The sequence below is a fragment of the Chamaea fasciata genome, unplaced genomic scaffold, assembly GCF_029207755.1.
Source record: "Chamaea fasciata isolate MVZ Bird 193981 ecotype frontalis unplaced genomic scaffold, bChaFas1.0.hap1 SCAF_7, whole genome shotgun sequence".
NCBI lineage: Eukaryota > Metazoa > Chordata > Aves > Passeriformes > Sylviidae > Chamaea > Chamaea fasciata.
The window spans coordinates 59,945,726-59,957,396 of NW_027094092.1; the positions used below are offsets into that span (position 1 = coordinate 59,945,726).

The window sequence follows — 11,671 nt, forward strand, 5'->3', positions numbered from 1 at the left end:
GAATGGATCAAACTGCAGTGGAAAACCAGCATTCCCCAGCCCCAAGGTACAACAGGATCTCTGCACACATCCTCTGTTTCTCTACCTCCCACAACTCTTCTGAGGCAAACTGGCCTCCTGGATGGCTTTGGAAAAGCCTGACCCAGAGAGTTTGAATGCTGGACATCAGGTTTTCCAGCACAGTCCATTCCAATGTCTGTGGGAATAAGTGTGCCTGTGCAGCTCAAGAGTACTCCAAATAAGAAACAAACAATTTGCTAATAAATAAGGCTAAAGAAGCATCAAGTGGTATGAAGAAAGCTATGTTATTGCAGAGGGATTGCAGAAATTGTTGTTTCTGGCTCCTGAAGAGCGAGGGATGAGGAATGGTTGGAAGGTGGCTGTGATGCACTGCCAAGGCCTCTCTTCCTAACCCATCCTGTCACCCTGAGCTGGAAGGAAACCACAACAGCCTCAACACTAACTGATATTCTCACTGTCTGGTGGTCTTCTCGTCTGTCCTACTTGCAAGGTGATGGGAAAGCTCCTGGGACAGAGTTGGGATGGCTCAGAGCAGCTGCCTGGGCTGCAGTCCCACCCCACACTCTTCTGACCTTGTGTTGTCTTACATTTTTATTAATCTCAGAGTCACAGAATCATAGACTGGTTTGGGTTGGAAGAGTCCTCAAATTCCATCTCGTTCTAACCCCCTGCCCCAGGCAGGAACACCTTCCACTAGAACAGGTTGTTCAGGGCTCATCTTCACTGAAGTTTATTTTAAAATCCGTTTTCTGGGTTTCACATGGAGGTTTCGTGGGTCGTAATGACACCACAGCTGTTTCATTTGGAGTAGTTTGTGGATGAGATGAGTGATTTTATACCGGAACATCAACTTTATCTTTGCAACAGCTGATATCCTAAAGACAGCTCATTTGCTACAGTTTTTCCTGTATTTTGGTGAAGGAAATAAAGTTTCTGCTCATCTCTCATTGTGACACTCCATTAATTGTGTATAAAGCTTTCCAGCAGATAACACCGGAAAATATTGTTTGGTTTGGCAGCTGTTGGTTTTATGGAAATCATCCCTCACTCTGCTCTGGAGGAAATGATTGCAGCAATGTCACCCCGGCTTGCCTTTACTGCAAGGTGTTACTGCTTAAACTGAAACAACTTTTACATGACCTTTTGAAAGGAGAGTGGGGTGATCTCCTCCTCCAACTGTTTTCTCATCTTGCTGTTTCTATTGGGCAGGCTCCAAGTTGTATTGATTTGGGATTGTGTGACCAGCCTTCCCTTCCCCAGGGCTCACACAGCACAGCCTCCTCCAGCATTTCTTCCTAAATTTGCCATCTCCCTTTTCTCCAGATGTAGCTTGTGCTGAGCAGGGAATCTTACATGGTCAGGTAGGAATAGGACATGGGGCAACAGATGTAAACTAAAAGAAGGAAGATTTAAGATGAAGTATTAGGAAGAAATTCTTCCCTTTGAGGGTGGTGAGGCCCTGGCATGAGTTGCACAGAAAAGCTGTGGCTGCCATGTCCCTGGAAGTGTTCAAGGCCGGGTTGGACTGGTCTAGTGGAAGGTCTACCTGCCCATGGCACTGGGTTCAAAATCAATCTGTTTTAAGTTCCCTTTCAACACAAACTCCTGAAAAAGCTGGCAGTTAATGGCTTGGACAGGTTTACCCTAGGCTGGGTTAAGAACTGGCTGGATGGCTGGGCCCAAAGAGTGGTGGGGCATGGTGCTGCACACTGGTGGTGTCCCCCCATGGATGAGTGTTGGGCCCAGTCATGTTTAATTTCTTTATTGATGATCTGGCTGAGGGGATTGCGTCTAGTATTAACAAATTTGCAGACAATGCCAAGTTGTGTGGGAACATGGATGTGCTGGAGGGCAGGAAGGCCCTGTAGGAGGACCTGGACAGTCTGGATTGATGGGCTGAGACCAACAGTCTGAGACTGAGTAAGACCAAGTGTCAGGTCCTGCACCTGGGTCACAACAACCCAATGGAGCGTTCCAGGCTGGGGCAGAGGGTCTGGAAAGTAGGAAAGGACCTGGGGGTTCTGCTTGACAGCAGCTGGACATGAGCCCAGGTTTGCCCAGGTGGGCAGGAGGCCAGTGACCCTTGGCCTGTGTCAGCAATAGTGTGACAGCAGGACCAGGGCAGTGATTGTCCCTCTGTGAGGCCACCAAGAGGCTGTGCTGGGCTTCTCAATTTAGGAAGGACATTGAGGGGCTGGAGCGTGTTCAGGGCAGGGAACGGAGCTGGGGAAGGGTCTGGAGCACCAGGAGAGGCTGAGGGAGCTGGGGAAGGGGCTGAGCCTGGAGAAAAGGAGGCTCAGGGGGGACCTGGTGGCTCTGCACAGCTCCCTGACAGGAGGGGACAGCCGGGGGGGTTGGACTCTGCTCCCAGGGGACAGGGACAAGACAAGGAGAAATGGCCTCATCATGCCTCAGGGGAGGTTGGGATTGGATATTGTGGAAAAATTGCCCATGGAAAGAGTGGTGAGTTATTGGGAAAAGGCTGCCTAGGGGTTCTGGAGTCCCCATCTCTCGAGGTGTTCAAGGAATGACTGGAAATGACAGTCAGTGCTCTGGTCTGTTGACAACGAGGTGACAGTGACAGGTTGGAGTCGATGATCTTGGATGCCTTTTCCAAACTCAGTGACCCTGTGACTCTGTGATTCCACGGTTCTACGCCAACCCCGTCTCACACCGCGCCCCGTAAAGCGCGATCGCACTCCCTCCTCCCACACTTTAAGGTGAAAAAAGCCGGCTTTGGTTCGTTCTTTTTTTTTTTTTTTTTTGGTTTGTTCCATCCCCTCACACTCCCCGCCTCACGAAATGGCGGCGGCGGGCGGGGCCGGCAGGGGGCGCTGCGGGCGCGGCCATGGCGGCTGCGCGGCGGCGGCTGCTGAGGCGCCCGGCAGCCCCCGCGCGGCCCCGCCGCCATGGCCTTCACGTTCGCCGCCTTCTGCTACATGTTGGCGCTGCTGCTCACGGCCGCCCTCATCTTCTTCGCCATCTGGCATGTGAGTACCGGCACCCTGGAGGGGGGGGGACTGCCCGGGGAACGGCCCCGGAGAGCGCGCAGGGCGTCCCCGGACAGCCGCCGAGAGAGCGGGGGAACCGCATCCGGAACCGCCCTCGGAGCGCGAATCGGCCTCTGCGGATAGAATGGGGTTTTATACGGGCATGGGGTGGTAGGACAAGGGGCAGTGGCTTCCCGCTGGCAGAAGGCAGGGTTAGATGGGATGTTAGGAAGGAATTCTTTGAGAGGGTGCTGAAGCCCTGGCACAGGGTGCCCACAGAAGCTCTGGCTACCTTTGGATCCCTGGAAGTGTCCAAGGCCGGGCTGGGTGGGGTTTGGAGCAACCTGGGATGGTGGAAGGTGTCCCTGCCCAGGGCAGAGTGTTGGAACTGGATCATTTTTCAGATCCTTTCCAACTGAAACCATTCCATGATTCTGTGATTTGCTCCTCGAGCGTGGCACAGGGAGAACAGCCAGCAGGACCCTGCCTGAGATGAGATTCTCTGAGGGAGGATGTGATGCTTGGCAGGACATTTGTTGTGTACAAATGCCTTTTGTACTTCATGCTGCATCTTCGTCTTTATTTTTATGTCAAGCAAAAGGCCGGTGTATGCTTTTTTTTTTTAAATCGATGTATCTTTTGGAGGTACAGCCTGCTCTTTGTGCTTCTCCTTTGGCGGGGAAGTTGTACTGGATGGCATCCAGAGGTCCCTTCCAGTCCTGACAGTTCCCTGATTCTGGGATGTGCGTGGGCTCAGCATTTACTTTGACAATGAGGAAAAATATCTGTTGGTTTTTAAGCTTGCTCTTGCTTTTTCCGGATTAAGGAATGCCATGCCAGGTTCCTGTTGGCCACCAGGAGAGTCCTGGGTGAGGCTTGGGGTCTGCACAGCGAGCGGGGTTGAAAACTGATGAAGGGGATGTAGGAAATTCATTGCAGGTGGGAAGATAAAAAGTTGGAGAGTAGTCAGAGGCTTTTGAATATCTGATGAAACTACTGCTTTCATATTTGTGAAACCTGTTCCACATCTGTCTTACCTGTGAGTTGATGTAGTTACAACTTAGGTGAATTTTACTGAGAGCAAAGGTAGCAGTTCTGTGCCAAAATGCTACTTTTATTGGGTAAAATACACAATTGCTCCTGAGGAATCAAAACTCTCTCATTTTTTCCTCTAGATTATAGCATTCGATGAACTGAAGACTGATTACAAGAACCCCATAGACCAGTGTAATACACTCAATCCTGTAAGTAGCACAGTGGGCATTTTGTTTTGCTAAATAAATACGTGTAAAGTGCTTATTTTTGGTGTTATCTTGATGCAATCAGCCTGGGCAATAGAATTGCATCTGGGTTGAGAAGCCCTTGCTGTTGGTAGAAGTTCTAGGGAAATTCTTTGTCTAATTCTTTACTTTCAAGTTGAATATTCTGACTGTTATTAATCTGATGGTGATCTTGTCAGCTGTCATACTAACATTCTTTCAATCTGCTTTCCACATTTTCGGCACAAAGACAGTTGAAAAGGTCAAAAAGATTAAAAGAGTCAAAATTGCATTGAAGGTGTGTACTGCTTTTCAGTTTCATGTTTTTGAACTTCCCTTTCATTTTGTTAGGAACATTTGTAATACTATTTAGTTGTTCTGTTTAGTCTGCCTGTTCATCTGCTTGTTATTTGTTCGTTGGGGTTTATAACAACCTCATGGATTTCCATATTCTGTGCCAAACCAATTCTGCTTGCTTACCCAGCAACGTGGGGAAAACTGTTACATGCCTTTTAGGTGTCAGAAAATAACTTCAGGCATAAATAAATTGTGTTTTTCAAGCCAGATTTACTGAATTCAGATCAGAGGAGAATACTTGGGGGGGGTTTAAGCATTGACCAAGTCAATTCTGATTTTTTTTTTTGAGGATTTAGGTGAGTGGAAGGTGATAGTTGCTCTCCTCACTTCTGTGTTCCAGGATCAGGGATGTGTCCCAGTGTCCTCTCTTGGATGCAGCTCTGACACTCCTTGGCTTAGGGAAGGAATTTGAGGCAAACTATTTGCCTGCATCTCTTACAGGCCAGTGACATCAGGGAGGCTTGTTAAAGAGCACAGAGGGTTGATCCTGCAGCATTTTGTGCATTTCTTATGGCTTCTCCTTTGTGTGTGCCCAGGCTGAGGGAGGATGCAGGGGCAGCACAGCAGTGTGGCCTGAACCGGAGCTTTAGTGTGTTTTAAGTAAAATGTGCAACAAAAAATAAATTGTGTGAGGGGAAAAGCGTGTTATATGTGCAGCACAGAAATTAAAGTGAATATTTCAGTGTGAGGAGGGGAGGAGGAGAGGAGGTTTGCTGCTAGGAGAGCTGTGCATCTAACAGTTTCCCTTGCTTGGTCTGTTCCAGTCATCTCTGCTGCAGTGTGGGAGAGGCCAACTCTCATTACATTGATGCATTATGACCTTACTGCAACCTTTGTAGTGTAAAAATGTGCATGTTTGACCAAATATTAACCTTGTGCTGCCCCACGTGCATGGAGTGTCCTTTACATGGCAGCTTTGCAAACTGAAAGTCTGAAATAACCTCACATTTGCTGTTCCTGTGGAAGCAGATCAGTCCCCAAAAGTGAAGTTGAGGCTCTTGAGGGGTTCTGGTACACGATGCTGGACAAACATAGGGCTGTGTTGTTCTCCTGTACAAAGAACCAAAGATCCTGGTAGGAATTGAGGCACCTCAGTGGGAAGATTAGTTACTAAAATAGTAACTCCTTGGTACACTGCTGATTCCTTCTCTTCCCTGCTCCTGTTATAGTCGTGTCTTTTCTCAGCAACCAGATCCATCCTCCCTCACTTCTGTGATAAATATGGCAGGATCTGATGTAATTCATTTTTTTCTTTAGGACAGGCAGGGAGGATCAAGTGGGGGAGATTGGAAAGAGGCAGGTATTCTGGTGTGAGAGTAAGGTTTAATGAACAAGAGAAAAGAAAAACATACTTTGAGGTGTGTAGGTAAATAAATACAGATTTTTCAGGCCTGGTGAATCTGTCTGAGCAGGCTACCAAATGCTTTGTGTGTTGGGCAGGGTGGTTGTTGTTCTGCTGTAAATAATTGCCATGTGCAAATGGTAAGTATGCAAAGAGGGATCTGGTTGAAAATATTTACTTGAAACATTTTGCGTACAACAGCTGAATTTTTGGTGGTGTTGATGCAATTTTGCTTTGTTTGATATTCTTCACTTGGAGAATTAGAGTGTTGTAGCAAAGTAGGTGGTTTGTTGGTAGCCTTTAGATTTCTTGGAAGATATTTTGGGGTTTTAAAAGAAGAAGAAAAAGGTTGGAAACCACTGAAACTTTGGTGTAATCATCCCATGCAATGTTAATCCTATAGCATAGAAAGAGGGCAGAGTATGTTGTGTGTGTACATGCACATACACATAAACAATTTAAACCTTTGGGTAAAAATGGGATGTTTTCCATGAGGAGAAGTTTTACTGGGCCTGAGTTGAGAAGGCAGAAGCTTTACAGATCTGCTGCTTCTGCTCTGGAGCCAGGCTGGGAGAGCTGGGAATGTTCACCTGGAGAAAAGAAGGCTCCAGGGAGAGCTCAGAGCCCCTTGCAGGGCCTGAAGGGGCTCCAGGAGAGCTGGAGAAGGACTGGGGACAAGGGATGGAGGGACAGGACACAGGGAATGGCTTCCCACTGCCATGGGGCAGGGATGTATGGGAGATTGGGAAGGAATTTGAAGGTGGGGAGGCCCTGAGGTTTTCTGAGAAGCTGTGGCTGCCCCCGGATCCCTGGAAGTGTCCAAGGCCAGGTTGGACAGGGCTTGGAGCAGCCTGGGATGGTGGAACTGTATGGGCTTTAAGGTCCCTCCCGACCCAAACCAGTCTGATTTGTGTGACTCCTTCTGAACCTGGTAACAAAGCAGTAAATAGCAACACTTTGGGGTGACTTGTATCAAACTTAACTCCTGTGTTGGGTGTGAGATTTTGCAGCTCTTTGCATGTGTTTACTCTCTGTACCTCTCCATGTTTGTACCTATTAACAACACTAATCTACGCAGCATTCCATGCTTCCTGTGATTCCATGGTACCTGGTACTGAGCTCTGTGGGCTTCTGCTGGAAGCATGATGCTGTAAAGCATGCACAGTGGGAACCTGTGAGGGAGAAGTGCCCAACTGCCCCCAAAATGTGTGTGCAGAGCAGCTGCTCTGTGCTGACCCGTGTGTGCCACCACGTCACCGCTGGTCTGGTTGGGGAAAGCTCTGCCCTGAGGTGTTACATTTTTGGGAATAATTTGACTTTGTAAAGTTCTGGATCTGTGAAGACCAAAAAAACAGGAAAACACAAAACATCTTTTTGCCTATAAACCATTCTGCAGAGCATTGCTCCTTACTGATATTTCTCCGGTGCATGAGCAGAAATGTCTCAGTGACCTCTTCTGAGTGTCACACATAAAGCGTGGAATCTGTTGATTTAATAGAAGCAATAAAAAATACTGCTCTGACCATTAAATCTTACAAATTTGTCCTCCTTGGTTTATGAAAATCCTGTGAAAACAGCAAGGCACATAGTGCTGGTTGCTGCTTTCACGTTCCACGGTCTTGTAAGCGTTGGTTTTAAATAATATTTTTAAGCAATTGTGTGCCTCCAAAGTAGCTGAAATGCCACGTTTTGCTCTGTGTAATCGAAACTTCTAACTCACCTTTTTCTTTTCCAGCTTGTACTTCCAGAGTACCTCATCCATGCATTCTTCTGTGTCATGTTTCTCTGTGCAGCAGAGTGGCTCACACTGGGTCTCAATATGCCCTTGTTGGCTTATCATATTTGGAGGTAATTTTGGCGAGTCTTGTTATGCTCAGTGAATCGTTACTCATTCTCCTGTTGCTGTCTTCCTGTCCAGTGGTCTGTGTCTTGGGAAAACCCAGATGCTTTCTGGGAAAGTTGAGGTCATGGCTGTAGAATAAGAACCATCGCCTGGCTTTCTCAGATGTTTTTATTTTTTATTCTTTTGTGCTGTGTGAGAATTGAGTTGTGTGTGTTAAAGTCACTGACATGTCAGAGGTGCACTGAGACGATTCCCAGTGTGGAACGCCAGGGGAAGTGGCAATTCCATTCTCCTCTTCTGTTCTATGAGACGTGGGAATTGCATTGCTTCTCTGTCAAGGGTGTTACTCCTTGTCTCAGCTGTGGTATTCCCTGGTGGGTGGGGGGCAGGACCCACGTTTCCTGTGGCTGTCACCCCACACCTGCCTGTGCCTCGTTGCAGGTACATGAGCCGACCCGTGATGAGCGGCCCGGGGCTCTACGATCCCACGACCATCATGAATGCAGATATTTTAGCCTATTGCCAGAAAGAAGGATGGTGCAAATTAGCATTTTACCTTCTATCTTTTTTTTACTACCTATATGGGTAAGTTTTTCCTCTTCGGTCTGAAGTTTTGGCTCAGTGCAGAGGGAAATACTGTCCATAGGAATATGTTCCTTCCTGTGCTGGGAAGGAGCCTGTGAGAGCTGGGCAGGGACTTTGGACAAGGGTGTGTAGTGATAGGACACATGGGAATGACTTCCCACTGCCAGGGTTAGATGGGATATTGGGAAGGAATTCTTCCTTGTGAGGGTGGGGAGGCCATGGCACAGGGTGCCCAGAGAAGCTTTGGCTGCCCCATCCCTAGAAATGTTCCTGGCCTTGGAGCAACCTGGCCTGGGCAAAGGTCTCCCAGCCCATTGCAGGGGTTGGAATGAGATGAGCTGTAAGGTCCTTCCAACTGAAAACATGCTGGGAATCTCTATGATCATCTACAGTGCCAGCTTTCCTGAAAAAGAATCCACTACTGATTCTGCTTTAAAACAGAGATCCTAATTTGGTCAGAATTACTGTTTTGAATCTCCGTTCCATGACTGTAGACTGAAAAGCTCCAAACTTCTTCTGTTAAGCATAATACAATAAGTCCCGGAGTATTTTCATGAAGAAGCTGAAACATTGTTTTCAGAGGAAGGTTTTTGATGTGTGATTTTGTTGAAGTCAAAAGTAGGAGAGTTGTTCTGTCAAATCTTCAGTCACAATCCATGTATCTCACATGGACCTGTTCCTTACAATATACACTGTTATAATTAAATGTGTAACACTAATCAAAATTATTCATCTTAATATTTTTATTTTCTTTTGCAGCATGATTTATGTTCTGGTGAGCTCTTAAGAAGACATTCAGCAAGCTTTGTTCCAGTTAAGTGCATGCAAAAGCCACAAAAAAAACCTGGATTCTTTACAACAAGAACCTCTGACCAAGATTAAATCCGGAACCTGATGTTCACAATTGAGTTAGAAAACAAACGACTCCCCTATTTTTAAGATATTTCCACATTTTATACTTGTGGAAAGACTGTTTTTCTTATATTTTACTGGGATGCTGAAATTAATGAATTATGTGTAAATTAATATAAAGATGACTGGGGTTTGAAAAGTTTTGACTTTGCACTCCATAAGGAACAGCCATAACCTTCGAGTAGGTGTTGGTTACTACTAGCCTTAGTACTCTAGGGATTTGCTGTAGGATGGGCTTTGTAGTGGCTCACTTGGACTTGTGTATCCCACTCTTTACTCTAAAATCAGCCCTAGCTCCAAGTGCTTGGGAACGACTGGAATGCTCTATGTATTGCCCATAGGTGATTTTGGTCTTAGGATATTAATTCATGGACACAAATGCAAAAATAGTTCTATTTTTTTTTTTTTTTAATTATTATTATTATTATCTGGTTAATCTTCCCCCTGTATGTGCATGGTCCAGAGCCTTCTGTGTCTTCTCCAAACATTAACCCTGCTTTAATCTCCAGCCTGTGTCACTGTGGTAGGAGAAGCTGAATTGTCCCATGAAGGAATGAATTTAAATGTTTCGGGTTTTTATTTTTTTTTTTAATGTCTGTGCTGTCTGATTAACAAATGGACAAACCTCCAACGTTTATCAAGTCCAATGATGAAAACACTTTTGGGCTTAAGAGTAGTAAATACTGCAGACTTTTTCAAAGCAGAAAGTGAGATTGTGAAACTGCCCCGCTGTTCCTTAGTGCAATAAATGATAATAAAAAACAAATCTCAAATTCAGCAACACTTCTTTTTATGTGGTGCCTTTTGTTTTGTTTTTAAATTCAACAGATCCTCACTGTGTTCAGCAGTTGTTTTACAGTGGATAATTGCGTTCCCTTTAAAAATAGAACATGGAATCTTAATTACCTCTGGAAAAGGGAAGCTCTGATTTCCTGCTTTTTTTCCTGAAGTTAAATAGCAGATGGGCAGGGGAAGATGTTTCAGATAAATACTGCATTGTAAATTGTGACTGTGAACAGCTGCCTAATTTACAAGTAATAATTAGATCTTTTTCATTTACCTGTGCTGGAGAACAACAGAGAGTTTCCCTGTTCTAGTAAAACTTTTTTTTTTGCATAAACTGTGTGTTTGTTCACTTTGGGTCTCTTGGGTGTTAGGGGGAATAAAAGTGTGAATAGCTGCACTGGGTTCCACCAGAAATCCAGATATTCCAACAGGTTGTGTGTGGGGCAGTGGCAATGGCTGGGGAAAGGAATACAAAACAGGGCAGGTGTTATCTGCCTCAAGAGTGAGAAATTTGGGAATTAGTGTGTGACAGATATCCTGAGTGGGCTTTGGCATTTTAAAAAGCTCTGAATGGCTTTTCTGCCATCGGTTCAGTTGCTTTTTGAGCACTTTTGTAGCCTGGTCTGAGAGATCACAGAATCCCAGAGCGGTTTGTGTTGGAAGAGACATGAAATTAAAATCCATCTCATTCCATCCCCTGCCATGGGCAGGGACACCTTCCCCTGTCCCAGGTTGCTCCATGCCCCATCCAGTCTGGCCTCGGACACTTCCAGGGATGGGGCAGCCCCAGCTTCTCTGGGGAATCCTGACAGTGAGTCCTGTTGTGGAATTGCTGTGTGTGAAAAAGGTATTTAGTTCTGCCAGGCTTCACCTAGTGACCCTACACTTTATTTTTTAGGACATGGTGAAAATGTCCCCCTTTCCACTTTATTCGTGCTGGGTATGAATGAACAGACTTTCCTTATGTCATCTATCAAAGGGGCTAAGTCTGTGATCTCTGGTTGGAAGTCGTTCCACAAGGTTTGGGACTGTCCTTTCTCCTCCACAACTTTCCCCTTTTCTAGGCTATTACCACGCAAAGTTTGGGCTCCCAGGGGATGGGGAGTGGTAGTTTCTATTTTTTTTTTTTAATATACTGGGGTAAGAGTTTAGGCTGTGATAACTTCAAATTTTCTTTCCTAAGTAATAATAGTATTGCTTTGTACATAAAATTGTTTTTCTCATGTTTCCTTGCATTTATTGAGCGTTTCCCATGCCCCTACTGCTCAAGCCTTCAGCATTCCGTGATTTATTTTTTTCCTTGTGCAACCATAATTTTTAGCTTTTCACAGCAGAATTTTTGAAAGGCTTTTTTGGAAACTTGTGAATATTGTTCCTATTGGATCATTTTTATTTTTTCTGCTGCTTGGCTCTTCCAGAGATATAAGAGATGACTTCAGCCTGTGGAAGCAAAGCTTATTAAACCTTTCTTATGTTTGTATATTTATCAATCCATTATGGAAACGAGACTGGCTGCTTGTAGCCCCTGGCTCTCCTCAACCTTCTAAACAAACCTCTTGTTCCCTTGGCATTTGGG

The 11,671-nt window shown here is 45.7% G+C and overlaps 1 protein-coding gene across 2 annotated transcripts; it reads left to right on the forward strand.

The window, feature by feature from the left end:
* The first annotated feature begins 2,894 nt into the window (after nt 1–2,894).
* CNIH1 (cornichon family member 1) lies at nt 2,895–10,092 on the forward strand. Of its 2 annotated transcripts, none has more exons than XM_066189116.1 (5): nt 2,895–3,011; nt 4,187–4,255; nt 7,705–7,817; nt 8,254–8,397; nt 9,157–10,092. In XM_066189116.1, exons 1-5 carry the CDS (start codon nt 2,931–2,933, stop codon nt 9,182–9,184), a joined length of 435 nt encoding a protein of 144 aa, XP_066045213.1. In that variant the 5' UTR covers nt 2,895–2,930; the 3' UTR covers nt 9,185–10,092. The 2 variants fall into 2 exon arrangements, with proteins under 2 accessions (XP_066045213.1, XP_066045214.1); XM_066189117.1 differs by lacking the exon at nt 2,895–3,011 and adding an exon at nt 3,723–3,880.
* The last annotated feature ends 1,579 nt before the right edge of the window (nt 10,093–11,671 follow it).

Coding starts and splice junctions, on each gene's coding strand:
- CNIH1 (XM_066189116.1), top strand. CDS start 2,931: ATGGCCTTCACGTTCGCCGCCTTCTGCTACATGTTGGCGCTGCTGCTC. Junction 7,818..8,253: donor TTGGCTTATCATATTTGGAG/GTAATTTTGGCG, acceptor GCCTCGTTGCAG/GTACATGAGCCGACCCGTGA. Junction 8,398..9,156: donor TTTTTTTACTACCTATATGG/GTAAGTTTTTCC, acceptor TTTCTTTTGCAG/CATGATTTATGTTCTGGTGA.